Source organism: Perna viridis, chromosome 7 (genome assembly GCF_037379345.1).
Source record: "Perna viridis isolate PV_CMFRI_1.1 ecotype Kerala chromosome 7, ASM3737934v1, whole genome shotgun sequence".
Classification (NCBI taxonomy): Eukaryota; Metazoa; Mollusca; class Bivalvia; order Mytilida; family Mytilidae; genus Perna; species Perna viridis.
This window is the reverse complement of record NC_142451.1, coordinates 42,020,132-42,038,928: the sequence shown is the minus strand read 5'-3', so window position 1 is coordinate 42,038,928 and position 18,797 is coordinate 42,020,132. Positions and strand designations below refer to the sequence as shown.

Below are 18,797 nucleotides of genomic sequence, written 5' to 3'. Positions count from 1 at the left end.
TTGCTACAAGATTGAAGTCATCACTACAGAAGTTTTATGGTCGTCATCATGAACTTAATTGTTATGGTGTATCCATCTGCACCATGAAAACTGATTTGTTCAAAGTGTCATAGTTTTCCTTTCCTCTTTCGTCTACCCCCAGACTTGACTTTTTATGAAAAACTCGACGGGTGTTTCTAGAAATGTAGAGGACTCTTACCCTAGCAGTGCACCTGCTATATGCTCCCAGTTTTTAGTGGAGTCCGAGTTGCTCATTTACTTTTGTTACTTTGTATGTATTATTTTAGCTACTTTATGTTCTTTGTTGTGTTTGTCTGTTTCCCTGTCTAGTCTTTGTCCCTGGATCACATTCTTTTGATTTCCGCTAAAATCTTGGTTCCCTTGATTACTCTTTAAAATACTCTCCTAAAACACAATACGGTAAATATATTATTTTTTGTGGTTAATTAATTTTCTCTATTATTGCATAAATAGATGGAATTTTAACACTTTATAGTGCTTAGGTAATTTTTTCGAAATCATGAAAATTGATACCGATGTATATGTTCACTAGACAGAATTTGTGAATATAAGCAACCACGAAAATTGATATGTTTAATGTAATTTAATGGCCGTAGCTATTCTTTCGGTTATTTTATTCATGCATCATCTCAGATATTTTGACACATGAATTTTGAGGTTAAACTTATCTCTTTGCAATAAAATATCTAAATTCCACTATGAGTCTATATAAGAACTACCTGAAGAGCCTTGTATTTAGATTGCATTCAATGAATTTTGTTTCTCTTCATTAGGAGATGCCCACTCATGTCCTTAATTTGAGGCAGACAATATAACACCTTAACAGTTGTCAATTTCTAATGAAACTTTGCTGCTTGTCAATTAAAAAGATATATTGCTTATCAGCAAGATATTCCCAGATTCTTATGATCAGAAATGCACATTAAAGTCTTAAATATGATGGCAGCAATGGTAATGAAGATGTTTTCACAAAATTTACACCTCATTACTTGTTAGAAAAATAAACTCAGTTTGTTTTAAAGGTCTTTAATTTCTTTATTTGTTGACGGAATCGATGGTTATGAGCAATTAAGCTAGACAATGATATTTTATAACTTCATTTATACCATGGAAAATAACTCATCATTTAAAATGTATTGACTTTTCTCGAATTTTCATTGTTGGAGAAATTTATAATTTTTCTTCTGAATGTTTTCCTCCTAGTTCTTGATTGGTTCAAAATTAGTGTGATTAAGAAGTGATTGGTTCAGAATTAGTGTGATTAAGAAGTGCACACTTATTGGTTCAAAATTAGTGTGATTAAGAAGTGCACACTTATTGGTTCAAAATTAGTGTGATTAAGAAGTGATTGGTTCAAGATTAGTGTGATTAAGAAGTGCACACTTATTGATGGAAAAAATTTTAATCTGTCTTGTGAATGTTTTCCTCTCAGTTTTTGATTGGTTCAAAATCTTTGTGATGTTATTGTGATCTTTGCGACTTACTGAACATACTAAATCTCTTCGTCTCTTCATATATTTGTCTCTCATGGCTCTTGATTGTATGGATCTTTATTTATTTTAATATTCATGATGTTTTTATTGTATATTGGAGATGAGACTTAAATGAACTATTTGTCTGTCTAGCTGTCTGTCTGTCTGTCTGTCTGTCTGTCTGCCTTTTGGCACACAAGGTCTCAACACATCTCCTCCAGTCATCCTTTTATTTGGCCGATATCTTTGCCCTCTCTGAATGTATTCTTGTGCTTCAAATGTTTTCTCTGATGTTTCCACATGTTCACCTCTGATCCCTGGGAAGCACACAATAGTTAAATTATAATTTTAAACCATTTTTGAAACAAGAGAAACATTACCAGATAAGTGTCAGTCCTAGTAATAATCAGGCAGTGGATGAAACATGGTATGAAAAAACCCACCATTTTGATTTTTCTAACAATCTATTAAAAAATTTCTGAACAAATCTAGCGATGCAGAGATCAAATAATGTTTCTTTTTTTTTTAAGAATAGAGAAAGCATCCTTTTGACATGCAGGTTTCTGTTTTTTTGTAATAACTGAATATTTTATTTTTGTGAAATTCTGAATAATTCAGCATCTTCAAGAAGCATTGTCTATTTTGTGGAACCTGACTTGGTACTTTAGCATACCCCTATCTACAGAACTATTTCAGTTGAATATCAATGCATGTAAATTACAAATGACACTGTTGATTGACAGTATGTAAAAAATGTAAAAATGTTGATTTCATATTATAAAAAAATATATTGATATTTTATTTTTACTTTCTGGTGTTTTTGAATTAAAATATAAGTATTGTCTTCAATTTTTCAATTGTTGGTTAGATTATGGGATATAAACAACTTTGGGTCAGTTTATGCTTCTTAAATTTGAACCTAAAAACAATTAACTTGTTTTCAAGGTAAACTTGATTTCATGGGTCTCCCAGGAAAATGATGGTTGATGAATTGTTTGATTTTTTTTACCCCTGCTCAATATGTCATAGATGTATGAAATTGATCCTCATGTCTTAAAATCAAAATTCTTTTGTTTTAGAATATTTTTCTAGGTATTTAAAATTTTTATCTTTCATGGAAAATCAATTGATTTTAATCTATTTCAAAGTCCATTCTAAAAACATATATCAACTAAGCTTCTTTGATTTATCGCTACACAAATATTGAGGAAAAAACTGTCTTTGTTTAAATAGTCAATTATATAAATTAGGTATTCTTCTAACTCATAATATGCAAATGAGTTAATTGATTATACAACGTTAACTCATAATATGCAAATGAGTTTATTGATTATACAACATTGCATTAAATTTAGAGCTTAGAAAGGAAGTCTTAAAATCACCACCTGGAAAGGCATACTAAGATTTACCATAATTATTTAAATTTTTAAAAAAGTGTGCTAAATTTCAGGAAAGAAGTTATTTATTTGCATTAAAATGGAGAATTTCGTCAAAGGTGATTATAGACCAAAGAGAATCAAGCCTAAACACTTTTTCGTTATTTTGGTAGTTGACACAATGAAAATAGAAATCTGGGGACTTGTTATTATTTAATATTTCTTTTTTGATGTTTTAAGTCTGTCTATCTGTAAATCAAGGTGAATTTGAATTGTTATGTGTATGTAGCTAGTGTCTATTAATAAAACATATACCTTACAACTCATCCAGAAATAAAGATTCTCCTCCTGTTTTGAGAGGATTATAATAATTCTACACTCAAGATAGTTACAAACCTTGATTTTAACCCTCCAGAGTGTAGAAATATTTTAATCAATGATTTACTGAAGGAGTATCTGTTTCTTCCATTTTGAAACAATTTCATTATTTTTTGGTGATTTTTCCCTTCGAATAACCCAAGCACACTTTTCCTATGCAAATTTCAACAACCGTTCATTTTGACAGACATAATATTTGATGTGGAACAGGTATTAAATCGCCTTTAAACATCAATACATGAAATTTTACATCAGTTTTTTTTTCCATTTGATATGTTGAATAATTGACTATAGACGCCAACTGTACAGTGTAAACAGTCAATGAATGGGGGTCAAGTGGGAGGTCATGACCTTTAATTTGACCAATGAAATAAATCTATTGCATTAGGCTTTTTAATCCTTTAGGGAATTAAATTATTTTTGATCACCTATGTGAGCGGTATGGAAATTCATCAAAAATGGGAAAAGATTATTTTTCAACTTGATAAACAAATGCAAAATGATCCATCTGTGGCATATTACCAATAACAATGACAGAATGTACACCTAAAAATCTTAGAAAGGGTTTATATTTCTTTTATTACTGGTGTTTATTATTCTATTTGCTTTTGCTGCCAGAGTAACTCCCCCTCCCCAAGACTTATTTTGCATCCCAATAGAGCTTGCATGTTTGCATTTAAAAAAGACAAATGATGAAGTTATGAATGGAACATTCTGAAAGGCCTTTGGCTTTGTCTACGAACACAAAATCATTTTAACACGTGAAGTTAATTAATTGTACTTTTTCTCTAATTATACAAAGCATGAATTTTATGAAAGGAGACAAATGAGAATATCTTAATACACACACAAAACAGCAATATGATAAATTAGATGTAACGTTTTGCAATCACAAATCCTGTTATAGAGAAAATACCTGTCTGAAATAATTACCCGTTTCCATGGAAATGATAAATTTATTTGAAAACGTGCTAAATATTTCTTGACAAATTGGTCTAAAGCTATGATTAGGTACCCTGCTGAATTGATGTTTGTCTTCCGGTCTTCTCTATTTCAGTAAAATCTAAATCACTCTAATGGAAAAATATTTCACAGGTGTAATTGGAGTTAGAGATTCTTCAGTATGCTGTTGTCCTTTATTACCTAAAATCATACAAATTACTAGATAGGTCATTAGCACTAAATGTATGATGGCTGGGTATCAGCGTGTATTCATGCTTTTGATGTAGGCGGCTTATGAAATGTTGGAGCCAAAAATTGAAAATTTAAAAACCACATTTTCTCTTTAATAGAAAAAGAAACAGATACAGTGAAACACAACTAATACACCATTGTATAACCTAAATGAAAAAAGTAAATACATTCAAAGATCACCAAGAGGTCTTCAATAAGTGTAGACACACCTTCAAGTAAGCTGTGAAAGGTTCTGACTACAAAAATAATAAAATCAATGATAACGGAATGATGACACTTCATCAGAATAAACTGACAAATGAAATAACCACATGAATACTCATTTATGACCAACGTCTGCTGACTATGGACAAGCACATGTCAGCAGTAGGGTTAAATTGCTTTTATAAGGTGTTAACCTTCCCTTTTGAATGTAAGGTCAAAAATGGACAAAAACAACAAACAAATACCCTAAGTGAAATTAGATAATAATATCTAATTGGTCATAAAATTTTCTGGGCCCCAGGTTCCAAAATACAGTTGCAATTGCTTTTAACCTCTCTTAAATTCTGTCAGAATCTGTCAGGATTTCTGTTCTACGACAGAAGATAGAACAGAAATCCTGACTGATCCTGACAAAGGCTGTCCTGGGTCAGGACACATCTTGTCCTATTCCCTGACAGAAACTGTCCTGGTTCTTGACAAAGAAAATATGAAAAGCTGTTCCAAACTGTCATACCCCTGGACAGTTCCTGACACTAAATCTGTCTATTCTGTGTGACGTAACTTAGAACAGGAAGTCTGCGATTAATAAATGAAACTGAGTGACTAATGTAAATAACCTAATCCAATTAGGAAAAAATTCACATTTTACATTGAATTTCCAGTTATATATATCATGTATATAGAGCTCATCATGATCATCATCCCATAATCACTCGATCATTGTACGTTCATGTTCAAATTTTCGTTGATCACGGTCCAGTCACTCAATCATCATTGTTTACATGTATAATTTTTTTACATTCTGTCATACACATGTGGTATTAATTATATTCAATTATTTAATTGTAAAATTAAAGGTCTTTGTTTCTGTTTTTATTGTAAAAGTGGTAACCGATGACTTTCAGATGTTTGGTAATTCTCACGAAGTTCAAAATTGACGGCATACTTTTTGTGTGAAAGCTACTTTTAATGAAAGTAGGGTTACAAATCATTCTAAAAAATGTTAAAATTGACAATTTTTGCAGTAAATGGGTGACTGATATCTAAATATTTCGGTTAAAATTCTCCAATATGCCACTTTTAGCAACAAATATGAATATGAACACTTCATATTTACATACATTGTTTTTTATGTGGAAAATGTAGAAATCATTATGTTAGTTTCATATTAGTGACTGTGACACCTCTATTTAAGTAAAAATTCTAAAAATTCTGCAAAATGTATGAGTGCAAGCAGTTTTATTTTTTTATAATGGTCTAAAACTATTGACTAAAATGCTTATTTTTTCAATATGACTATCATGTGGTGGCTGCCACACATTAGTTTGAGTCAAAATTCTTTACAAATGTCATATTATTGCAAAATGTATGAGTGCGAGCACTTTGATTTCCATGAGATTCTAAAATTATTTACTGAAATGCCATTTTTTTTGTAATATAACTACCATATGGGTGACTGCAACTTGTATATTTCAGTCAAAATTCTTCAAAAAGGTATATATATATATATATATATATATATATATATATATATATATATATATATACATCAGTCAAAATTCTTCAAAAATGTCATATTCTTTCAAACTGTATCATATGAGTGTGAACACTTTGAAGTTCCCTAAAGGTCTAAAATTTCTGTATAAACTGTTTAAATTTGTCAATATATATAGGTACTCTGTATCTTACCGGTGTCTAGATCTGCAACCAAAAGAATTCAGTCTGATATCTTTAAAGTCAGGGACGTAGCAGGTACAACAGGCAATAATTTTTGTTGGTACTGCATGCCCTACATAAAAGTTGGGTAAAAAATTGAAAAAAATTCAAGTTTAAACATAGCAAGGCTTCCTTTCTGTCATACAAATCAGAATTCGGGTGCTGCCTTCTAGTAAAATTGTTAATTTGGCCAGAAAACATTACAGTGACCAATCTTCACTAGTGTTTTATCTGATTAAGTCTTTGTAAATGCCCAGGCTTGACTAAATAACTAAGGCCTGATAATGACCAACTATACTCACTGTCTACAGTGGAGTCAAAGTTGCTTGTTTTATTCAAGTTTCATGTACATGTATTTATTCTTACTGTTTTAAGATCAGGAAACATAGCTCTAATTCAGTCTGTCTGTCTGTCTGTTTGTCTATCTGTCTATCAGATACCATGAAAGTATTGTTGTTCATGAAGTACTAATTTGCTTGGTTTTCGTGGGTTTGGTAAACCACAAAATTTTGTTCCCATCAAAAATGAAATTTTCCATTCATTTGTATGATAAAGTTGTCAAATTCATGAATTCAATGTGAAATATCTGAATGATTTTCTTTTTATACCCCAGCTCATTTTATATTGTAATCACCTTGTCTGTCAGTCAGTCTGTTACACTTCTTGCAACAGATTTTTCTGGTTCTAATAGAGGAAATGCTTAGATATTTGGTACATTGCTTTTGCATGATGACTTTCCTTGTAATTACAGATATGGGTGACAAAATAAATCGGATTGATTTCATTCTGTTTCACATAAAAGCTTGATAGGCTTTAGTGTCTAATATGATAAAAACATATCGCTGATTTCAAGAGTTATGTTCCTTACCCTAGGTCTACTTCCTGAACATTTATTTCCTTGATTTACAGATGTGGGTGACAATATGATAGAGGTTGTTGGTTTAGAGAACAGCATGCACATGGGACAAGTGTATGCTGGTCTACGGTCCTCTGGGAAACGTCTTGCTCAGTGTAACCATGTAGTAATAAGGTAAATTCCTTAATAAAAAGCTGAAGCATATAACTTTTTATCTATGGTCCTTTTGGATACATCTTGCAAAGTGTAACCACGAAGTAATAAGGTAAATTCTTTAATAAACAGATATTTGATGGAAACTTTTTATGCCAACAACTTATGGCAATTGAGATGTTGGAGATTTTAAAGATATCCATTCTCCAGGTATAGATTTAGGAGTTAAGCATATCAATTAGAATGGTGTCTGTTAAAATTTGTGAACTATTTATGAAAACATTTGGTATGCAGTATGATGGACAATAATTTTGTATTTGTATTATTTCTACCTGTACTTTTTGAATAAGGCCAGGGTTGTAACAAAATACTGATAGGCAACTACTCTGGGCAATAAGCAAAAGAAGGAAAGTTCATATAATGATATGGCAATATCAAGGCAAAAACTGGAAAGATGGGAACAACCTATTGGTTCTTACTTGACAAGGTAGATCTAATGGTACATTTCTTCCTTTTTATGATGTAATTTCACAGACTGAATTAGATGTACTCATATTTTTTTTTCTATCCAGAACGAGAAAAAGATTCCCCATGCAGATAGATGGAGAGCCTTGGTTACAACCTCCATGTACAGTAAGTTTACCAACTTCAGTGTGAGATCAAATGATTTCTTGATATTTTGTTAGCATTGTTTTTTATACATGAAATTTTCTATTGTAAATTAGCAATGCACACATTTTATTTTCAAATTAACAGTCAAAATATTATTGGATTATATTTATGAGATACAAACCTATACTTTTATAGCTTCAACCTAATATTTCGTTAGAAATGGATATAGAATAGGGTCATGAAGGCAGTAAACAAATAAAATAAATAATAAGAGGTCTGAAAATCTGTTTATCTAAATAGTAGGTTAAAAGTAGTACATTGAACAATGGAAGAATATGTGTTTTGGGATACCCATGGTTTAAAGTGGAATGAAATAAGCTATTTCCATTAAAATCTAATACCTCAATCAACAAGTGGGTTGTATATTGGAATCTCATAGTTTTCTCATCTGTCATTTTTTTTTAGTCCAAATTTTGTTGCAATTATCTCAGCTCCCATTGGACGAATTAATTCAAAATTTGGCTTCTTATATATAAAGTAAATATTGTAAATGATTCCGGCAGATCTCCAATTACATCTTTCTGTAACTACACATGTAGCTTCATGTTTATTGTGGATGAATTTTCTTCTTTCTATATTTTAAGTTCTATTGTTGCTGATGAATTTACTCCTTGAAACTTGTGTACAGCATACAGAAAATTAAAATATTTACATTAAACTGGGATTTGTTGTATTTTGGTGCACTTCTGAAAATCATTGAATTGAAAAATTTGAATCTACAAACTTAGACTCCCCCCCCCCAAATTGGTAACTATCCTTACAAAAAAGTACCAAAATAAAGATTTTCATTTCTTATTTTTATGAAATTTATGAATGAAAATGAATATTATCAGGAAAAATAACATGAGTCCAATCTGTTCTAAAAATAAAAAGCAAAATTCAAAGACTGACGTTGGGTTTATTTACAATTTGTTCTGTTTACATTTTTTAAATGATGTTGATTATTACAATTTACTGTCTTTTTTTTCAGATAAACATAACCCATAAAAACCAGGTTCCTATGCTAATGGGACCACCCTCTAGTAAAAAGTCGTCACTATTTAAGTTATTCAAGAAATGATATCCACTACAGGTAAATAGAATTGTTTATTGTCCTCCTTTTCAGTTTGGACAAATAGGTTCATTTTATGTATACTTCTCTCTTCCATATATTTTCTTCAACTAAAAGTTGGAAACTCTTCACCAAGATTACCCAAAATTTGGTATGCTGCTCCAGCAATACACGAGCAGGATGGATTGTACCATAAACATCTGCTTTCTTAAATATACTAATTTAAAAAAAGAAACTGTGAATACCGATCAAGTTTAATGATTTCTAGATGGAAAGCTTTTCTTTCATTATTTTAGCACATTAATACCTTATTTTCATTTCTCAGACATCCCAATTCAAGTTTTCATGATTTGGAATTGGTAAAAAAAATGTTCGTAACTAAGAAAGGTATGAGGTGCGAGAATGAATTTACAAATCTTATCTTGAAAAATAGCACACTTTTTTTAAATTTTGGATTGTGATTACGATTTTATCATTATTTTGTGGAGAGTTTACACAATGAATTGTACAATAAAGTAGACTTTTTCAGTTTTTAAGGTAAAGAATCATGTTTTTTTTTTTAATCTCAGAAAGTTGAATTCACATATTTTTCAATTGCTGCTAAAAATGTTCTTTACCATTACCTTGGCATTGTGTAAAAAAATCAGGCAAATATCTGCAATTATTAGTATTTTTTGTGCATTTGATGTTTTTTTTTTTTACTATTAAATTTGAACAAGAATGCAGAGTTTCTTTTTTTCATTAGTCAATACTGTAAATATTTCAATTTTCACGGATTAAGTGTAGTGAACATACCAGTTTTCATGAAGATCAATTTTCGTGAATTCAAAAAATGGTTACCAATATATAGTGTTAAAAACCAATTTCATGTGTACTATTTTTTGTGCTTTTCTGTACTGTGAAAATAGCAATATCAGTACATTTACGGTAATGACTGCCTGAGCTCATTGATTTTAGATACAACGATAAAATGAAATGTTATTGAGAAGGGAAATAACTTTAACATTTGTGTTGAATTCAGTCGCATATAATAAGAATTAAAAAAGCATATGATTTCTGAATGTCAGTCAGGAAAGAAAATCGTTATTGTTGAAGCTGGAGTTAAAAATTTAGAACTATAAAAAGTGCTAGGAATTATTTATGATTAACTGAGTATTCCTGACTGAAAAATAAAGATTCTTTTAAATGTTTGTAGGTGTTCATCAACTGAATACAATACTGAACCAAGGGCAGCATCATCAATAAACATTCAGTGTGCTGTCGCCATGGGAACGGCTGCTGGTCAGCCATCTTCCCTGCTTCAGGCCAAAGATGTCAGCAGGAAGAGACCATCATAACTAAAACGCTCATAATACATAATACTGTCACAGAAAAAAGCTCACACCTAAATTCGGCCAGTATCAAACTGTAACATCCTGGTTTACTTTTAACTCCCTGTTTCTTTGGTTCATATCAAAACATCCAAAACAACTTTGAGTTTTTTGTTTTTGTTTTAAAGCCTTACTCTATATAGTAGTTTTTTTGCCCAGTTTAAAAAGTTATCCCCTTATTTTATTCTGAAAGTTTTTCTGTTGATTGCAAAAAGGTTCTAACAGGCATTAATTGATTTCAACATTTCTATATTTGTAAGATACATTTAATTTTATTAAAAAAACATGATTCTTGTTTAATAAAGGTTCCTTAATGGTAGTTTTAATGAATTTTAATACAACCATTCAACTGATAACAATAATGTATTAACTTCTCAAGTAGCCATCTTTGTAAGAATCATGCAATATATGAAAAATGTAATACACCTCGAAAAATTCTACATATTTTTATTTTTGTAATTCTAGATTTAATTGTACTTGTGCCAAACTGACCATGAAATATTAAGGGTAGGCGCAAAAAAATAGGATTGGTAGAGTAACGGGAAACAGACATTTTTTTTTTTGGGGGGGGGGGGGGGGAAGGGGGTCAGAAACTTCTTCAATTTTCCATAGGGTTTGACAATATGTTATGCGTTTTACTCCACCCAATGGAGATTTCACTGTAGTTTTGATAATTTCTTTAAGAAAAACAATTTTCTAGGAAGGAGCAGTGATACCAATTACAAATCCTTTTCTCGTTAATTTCCAGCTTTTTATAGAAAAATTAGGGCTTGCAAATTTTTTATGATAAAAATATCATTTATATTGGCTGAACTATTGAGTAGATAAGGCCAATTATAGTCAATATCGTGGTTCTTGGGACATTTAGATACAAATGCAAAAAATAATATAATGCTATTTTAGTTGTCTTAATAGTAAGTTTCAGATATATGATAATGTTTTCAATTTTATAGTTTATTTACACATTACAATTCTATATCTGTTTTTCTGCCATTTGTTGTTAAGATAATATCTCTTTACACTATCAACAATTTTTTCAAACTATACATTATTCGATTGGTTTTATTTTTTACACTTGTAATAAAGATAATTTTTACAAAACTGCAAGAAAAATAAGTTGAATTGTATCATAATGTATGATTTATCAAGTAAAAGTTTCATCTCAGAAGCATTTTGCTAGCAATAGTGTAGCAGTTGTGGACGGCATTTAAGGAGGTAGACCTAGTGTAAGGGACATAACTCTTACAAATCATTGGAGTGTATGTATTCAGCATCTTACATCAATCTCATGTAAGCATCAAAGTTAATTGGACTGATTTCATTCTGTTTCAAATGAAACCTGGAGTGGCTTTGGTCAAATTGAAGATATGATACAAACATATCACAGATTTCAAGAGATATTTCCCTTACCTTAGGTCTACCTCCTTAAGAATTTATTGTTTCTGTCATATTTATCCTGCTATCATACATATGCTTGGTTGTGTTTCTTACCGTGAGGTAGATGAGTCCTCACAAACTTTGAAAATATCATGAAACCATAGTTACTTTCCATTATACAGTACTACCTTCCTTTACTAATTCTACTTCCTGTTTGTGTGGAATGCCATTTGCAATGAACTACCCTGGGTAGATGCCAATAATGAAACATGAATTGGTTGTTTAATTAGAATGAACTGCATAGTGGAAAGCACTTCATAATTGATAAAACATATATCATTAAGTTATGGGCTTAAAATAAATTTTGGAGTCATTATTAGGCCATTCAAAATTAACATCTTGGTTCTCAGGCCACTGCAATGAAAAACAATGAAGAAACGACACATTTCTTTTGACCATTTGACCTTTTCAGCTTTTTATTTTGCTGCTGATGTTTACATTGTTTACATTCATAAACTTAAAGAAAAAGGTAATTTACTTTATTTTACTTTTTTGGCTATAAAAATGGGTAATAAGACACCTCCAATCTAGATGTAGAATGACCTATGAACCAAGAAGTTATATTGAGTTGGCCTTATTGTTCTTTTTGTTTATTCCTTGTTTTTGATTGTGAGTTATATTTTATATTTAATGTTAAACCATCAAAATGGCTTCCTTAAAACCATATTAGATATATATATCATGTTATTAGTTTAATTAGGATTTTTCACCGTGTTTTAGAACTTAGAATTTTTAGTCCTATCATGTAAGTACCAGTGCTGTTGCTTAAAGTATCTGAGAGATTAGTTCTGTTTCAGAGTTTATTAATTTTTTACTACTTTCTTTCATAGAAATCTCATTAATTTTGGTTGAACCTGCTTTTATTTATAAAGACTCATGATGTATTTAAGTATTATTTAACAAAAAAACAGGTCTATTGTATATTAGTATTCTTAATCATCCTCAAAGAAAATTGGTATGGGATGTAAAAATGTTTTATTGTTTGTCTCTAACACTTCCTTGTGAACACTCATACAAACTGAAAATTCTAATCCTGAAAAATCACTTTCAAGTTTTGATTTCTTTATAAAAAATTTATCAGGTACACAGGCAAAATTATTTCACATGATTTTCACATGAATTTCACTTGATTTTCACCTGAATTGAGCAAATAAACTAAGTGACAGAGTTCACATGAAATTTGGGTGAATGGAGCCTTCATGTGAAATTAACATGAAATGTTCACATGAAATTTGTGTTTAGTGAATTTCACATGAAAATCATGTTAATTTCATGTGAATTTGACATGAATTTCCTGTGAAGCTCAATTAACATGAATTTCACGTGAAAAATATTTGCCTGTGTAGTCCCACTTTCAATTGATTCTGCCTAATTTAAATGTGTAGTGGTACTTTTAGAGGGATTGTTTTTGCTACATTACATTCTTTCTGGCAACAGCTCTGGACTTAGTCATGCCAAGACTAAAAGCTTAATAGGGTTATAACTTTTATGGAGTTAGAAAGCAACTATCTGATTTTAACAGGAGGGAATGGATTCATATTTATTTTGAAAAAAAATGACAGAATGAACAATGTTTTTCATTCCATTTACAAAAAGCTCATTATGGTAAAGAAGGGAAGAACAAAATTCATGATTGAAAAAAATATTCTGCAATAAAAAGTCCTGCACCTCCTGAATATCAAATGATTGCTTCCTTAGATGTTGATTAAAACAAAATTGGTAAAGTGTCTTTGTTGTACATCAATATGCAAGTTTCCATTGCTCAGTGTGTGGTGGTGTTTACAGAGGTTTATAAGAAGGCTCAAAATTATAATCATTGATCAGAACATTTAAGCACAAACCTGTATTATAGGGAATATGTGTTTGATTACACAGGTGCCCTGATGAATCTCATACTTTTGTAATATAAAATCATATATGATAAAACACTTTTGTTGGTTCTGAAATAGACCCTGTTGCTGTTTTTAAAATTGGTAGGTTGAAAGTATAGCTCTGTCTGAATGTTGGACAAAAACAAAGTTTAAGGCATTCATGCATATCTTTAGCATGCACATAACTGTTCAGTATGCCTCATAGATAATCTTTCCAAATTGGGTTGAAGTGCATAGATACTCACAGCTTTTTTTCAACTTAAATTTTACAATCATTAAGTATATAATTTTTTTTCTGCTTAAATTTTCCACCATTTTATCCTAAACCAGTCAAACACACTCTGAAAATGTTCAGCATCTTTGCAGGAACTAATAATAACAAGAATGGTGTATAAAAATTCCATTGGCTTCTCAAGATAATGAAGTAAAAGCTTCTTGACAGAGACATAGCATGTAGAATGTACATAAATTTTCAATAAATCGACTCCATCTTTTCGAACATAACAGGAATTCATTGCAGTTTTAAAAACAGAAAGCATGTAGTTTTAAATAATGTAATCACATTTAAAACAAACAGTTTTAATAACAAGTAGTATCTTAAGTACAAAAATTCCCTGGTCCAAAATTAGCCAGATAAAGAGGATTCTTCTGGATGGTCAGTCTTTTTATTTATTTTGTGCTAATGAATTCAAAATTTGTTTTAGGTGAAATAGTATATTATTCTATGTAGAAGCTCAAAAATGTGGGGTTTTTTTTCAGTATTCGTCATGCATCGATTCTTATTCATTGAAAAGCTTTGAGATAAATTATTCTTTACCATGACAAAATTAAGGTTTAAATAGTCTTTTTCTATTTCCTAATGATAAGTGGATATTGTAGCCTGCTTGGAGTTGAATTTTAGAATGATCATATGTTGTTAGGGAATTGTGACTCTGCATATGACTATTTTTATCAATTAATTTTCTGACTAGTTCTTGTTTGAAGATTATGGTCGAAAGTATTTTGTACATGTATTAAAATTTCAATATTTTCTTGTTCAAAAATTTGTTACTTTATAAGGCTATAATACATTGATGGATTCCAGTCATTGTATGAAAAAAACATCTGATAGTATTAATAAGTACCCAACTATAAAAAAAAGGTTTTTAATGATGATATTACATATGCTAGTTACAATGAAATATTTTAAATGTTCATAATCAGAGGATAATAGATGTTGAGTTACTGTTACACTATCTGTCCAACACTATTTCAGTGATGGCTTTAATTATTACATGAACATGTCACCAAAGACTTACCCTATAATGATCAAATGGTGGAAAAATATAACCTAAACATTGCTCAAAATTGTTTCTTTTTCAGTGTTATATGATGTAGAATTTTTACAATGTATTCACTTCCATAAATATTCACGTTACCCTAAATGTGCAATTTTCTTCATGTTATGTAGAATACTCTAGTTTCTTGATTTGAATGTATAGGACAATGCTGAAGGTTAGATTCAACTTTGAGTGAAGTCTATGAGCATATTTCAAATGCAATGTTGATATAAGGACAATGCTGAAGGTTATTTCAAATGCAATGTTGATATAAGGACGATGCTGAAGGTTAAATTCGACTTTGAGTGAAGTCTATGAGCATATTAAATAAGTTTTATTTCAAACCCAATGTTGATATATAGATACATGTCAAATCTGAATCCTGGATATACCGGTAACCTATCTGACTTGCTTTATACCAATTCCAATGATTTGAAATCTGTTTAAACAGAACACCTGTCAAATCCGAACACATGGTTCTGTTCAGAAAGATTTCTTAGTATAACAAAATCCATTAAAACCGAGATAAAGGTTGAATCAATGTTACTCATGCTAGGTCATACTTATTACATGGAGCATTCTTTTCTGTCATCTTGCAAAATCATACAAGCATAGATTTTTTTATGAAATAATAGTGATTGAAATGATGTACAAATGATATGTTATTAATTAATTATTTTAAAAGCTTGTTTGACTTAAAAATTAGTATGGTAAAATTAAAAACATTTATTTTGTGTACGGAAATTTTCAAACTTTTAATTTTATATGAAATTCTATAAAATGTTATATTGGTTAAAATAATCATGGTAAAAAAACTATACAAACAAAATGCGAAATGTGCAATATCACATTAGTATAAAATTCCCAGATAAACAATGACAACTGATAATTTACTAGACAAATTATAAGTATGAAATATAATTATAATTATTAAAAAACAAAATTTGATGTTATGATAGCGCTAAACTGCGTCTTAAATTGAAAATTTTAAAAATGAAAGTAAAGGAGTAGACAAAAACACTATTTAATTCTTCGCCATAAATATATATATTTGGCTGTCATTGTAAACATTTGATCTCACAAGTTTATTGTAGCAATAGCTGTGGAAAATTTTAAGTGTTTGTTAACGTTTCACGCTGCTTTGCTGTTTAAAAGGTATAAATATTAAAGCGTTAACGACAAAAAGGGTGAATAATTTTCGAAAATAAATTTTTAGATGGCCGTCTTTAGGACGTTTTATTATATATCACTGTTCACCCATATTTTTGGGTGTATTTTCATTATTCAATTCCCATTGTTTGATTTCGAAAATTGACTTCTTTTACTGTACTAAAGAGGGACCGGTACATTTTGTGCTTTAGCGCATCTGATAATTTAAACATTAAAATATTTAAATTTAAAAGTGACTTCAGATAAACCTCTTGTCAAACTCTTCTATATTAAAAATAATATATATTCTACAACAATAGAGATCATATTCGGTCATTAAAAAGTATTCTACAACAATGATTAACAATTTGTTAACATTTAACATTTCTTTAAAAAATATGTTACTCATAAAGAAATATGTTATTGTAGTCGAGCCACCATTTTCCTCTAATTAAATCTACTGTTCAGCAATACATCATCTGAATAGAAAAAAATAGGTTGAAGATGGCTTTGAGTTCACACATTAAAAAAGAGAACTTAAAGTATAAACTAAAAAAAAACTGCCTAAAATGTCGTATTCAATGATTATCTGCATGAAATTGGTTTTGCATAGTTACGCTGTCACACCAATTAATTTTATATGACCAGAGGCTAGTAGCTCTGAAGTATTAGGCAGTAAGCACTTTAACATAATCGTTTTAAGTTTTGTGTCTGTATTTGTAATTATGGTACAACCACTTTTTGTATACTAATGTGTGTGTTAATTGTCATAAAATATATAGGACATTGTTTGTTTGTGATAGAGAAAATAATGTTATTTCAAAATGTATGTTGACTATATATCTTTGTTATAAATGAAATAAAATGTTTAACCATATCACAGAATAGTTTGTGTTGTCGATTCAAGTTGTTCTCGGGTAGCGTGCGCGCCCCGTGTATTTAATAAATTGAAGTTAAAGAAGGCTGTGATGAGGAATAAATCTTAATTATGATGAGAATCGATTAGAAATTAAATAAAAGTTATTGTTTTAATAATTGATCAAGTAATGCTTGCATATTCAACTCTGGGACGGTTTACACTTGTTATTTCGGTCAAAAATAAAAAAAAAAAACAGTCCTTAAATATATTATTCTAATTCAGTTTCCCTTGATTTCCACTCCGTCCGTCTCCCTTTCTATAAGTATTAACGTAAACCGAAAACTCAAGATTGTTTTCTATAAAGGTGTTAGTTAAATGTTTATTATGAAACATTTGATTCAGAAGGAAAAAGAATCCAACGACAAACAAGACAATAAAAATGCTTGGTTCGAAATTTTTATATTTCCAGGGTTGGATTCGGGCGGCCCCCAAAATTTGCAAAGCATGGGTTGTCAGGGGTAGATTTAGGCGGCTTTAGGTTGAAACTTTAATTTCTCGCTAATTTTAACACAAAAGATATCTACATTGCACTCACTCTAGAAGAAAATTTGAAAAATTTAACCTAAAAAATTTTTTCGCAAATTTTAACTGTGACCCCCCAACCTAAAATCATGGATCCGCCCCTGATTTCTAAATCAAAAATATCATCCTGTGCTTAATAAGTCTCCGTCCGCTCCACTGACCATTTTATGAAGAAATTTGTTTAAATCTTATTACCCTTGTGATCCTCCATTAACTATGCTCATGAGTTCAATAAGTTTCATTTAATTGTGCGACAATGTTTATGCCTTAGACTATTACAGACAAACAAATGATCATGCGTGTTATCACCGTGAAGAAAAATAGATGAAAAAGAAATTAACATGATAAAATCTTTAACATGAAAATTTTGGATTATCAGGTGAATAGTGTTACACGCGACAGATTGTTTCCAACATTTGGTTCTGTTCAGAACTGCAAATTAATTTTAACATCAATGATACTTAAAAGATTCTAATCAATTGCTTTAGCATTTATAGGTTATAGAAGCATTACTCATATGTGTCCTTGTAGTTGGTTTGAAAAAAGGGCTCTTTTTTGTTTCCCTTTAATGTGTTTTCTTTCTTTTTTTCATTTGTACATTCGAGTTCGCTTGTATTTTAATTGAAATACAAATCTTAAGAATCTACCATCGATGCCAATTTAAATTCAGTATGAATGATTTTTTTTACTTTTCCTTTCTTTCTTTCCGTATTCGTGACAATTTGAAACTGTAAATGTCGATATTGCACAGACAGAAGCCTAAAATCTATCTAAATCGGCCTAAAATGCCTTGTAAATATACGAGCGAAACTACTGTACTTGAATAGAGTAATCTCCCCATACTTTCATATAACATTGCAAGGTAGAAGGAAAAAGTACTATCTTTAAAAAAATAGCCGACGCAATAATTTTTTCTTTCTTTTACTTATAATTTTCTACATTTCAATCAGGAAATAACATTTGGCACGCAATTTTCGATACAGTTTTTTCGAACGCCAATAAGTTATCAGTATTTAGCCAATCAGGAAACAGAATTGCGATCAGGTGACGTGCGTTTCGATAGAAGAGCGTCTTTAAGGTCAAAGGGTGAAAAGCGAAACTATACCGACTGCGTCGG

The 18,797-nt window shown here is 30.3% G+C and overlaps 1 protein-coding gene across 7 annotated transcripts in view; it reads left to right on the top strand.

Annotated features, from left to right (window-relative positions):
- Window positions 1–17,116, top strand: part of LOC148612762 (diacylglycerol kinase beta-like) — a 93,766-nt gene extending 76,650 nt beyond the window's left edge. For all 7 annotated transcript variants that reach the window (XM_088594481.1, XM_088594484.1, XM_088594486.1 and 4 more), the window contains 4 exons: window positions 7,271–7,391; window positions 7,943–8,003; window positions 9,013–9,114; window positions 10,289–17,116. In XM_088594481.1, the coding sequence (XP_088450607.1) occupies window positions 7,271–7,391; window positions 7,943–8,003; window positions 9,013–9,102 (272 nt within the window). In that variant the 3' untranslated portion in view covers window positions 9,103–9,114; window positions 10,289–17,116. The remainder of the gene's footprint in view (window positions 1–7,270; window positions 7,392–7,942; window positions 8,004–9,012; window positions 9,115–10,288) is intronic.
- The last annotated feature ends 1,681 nt before the right edge of the window (window positions 17,117–18,797 follow it).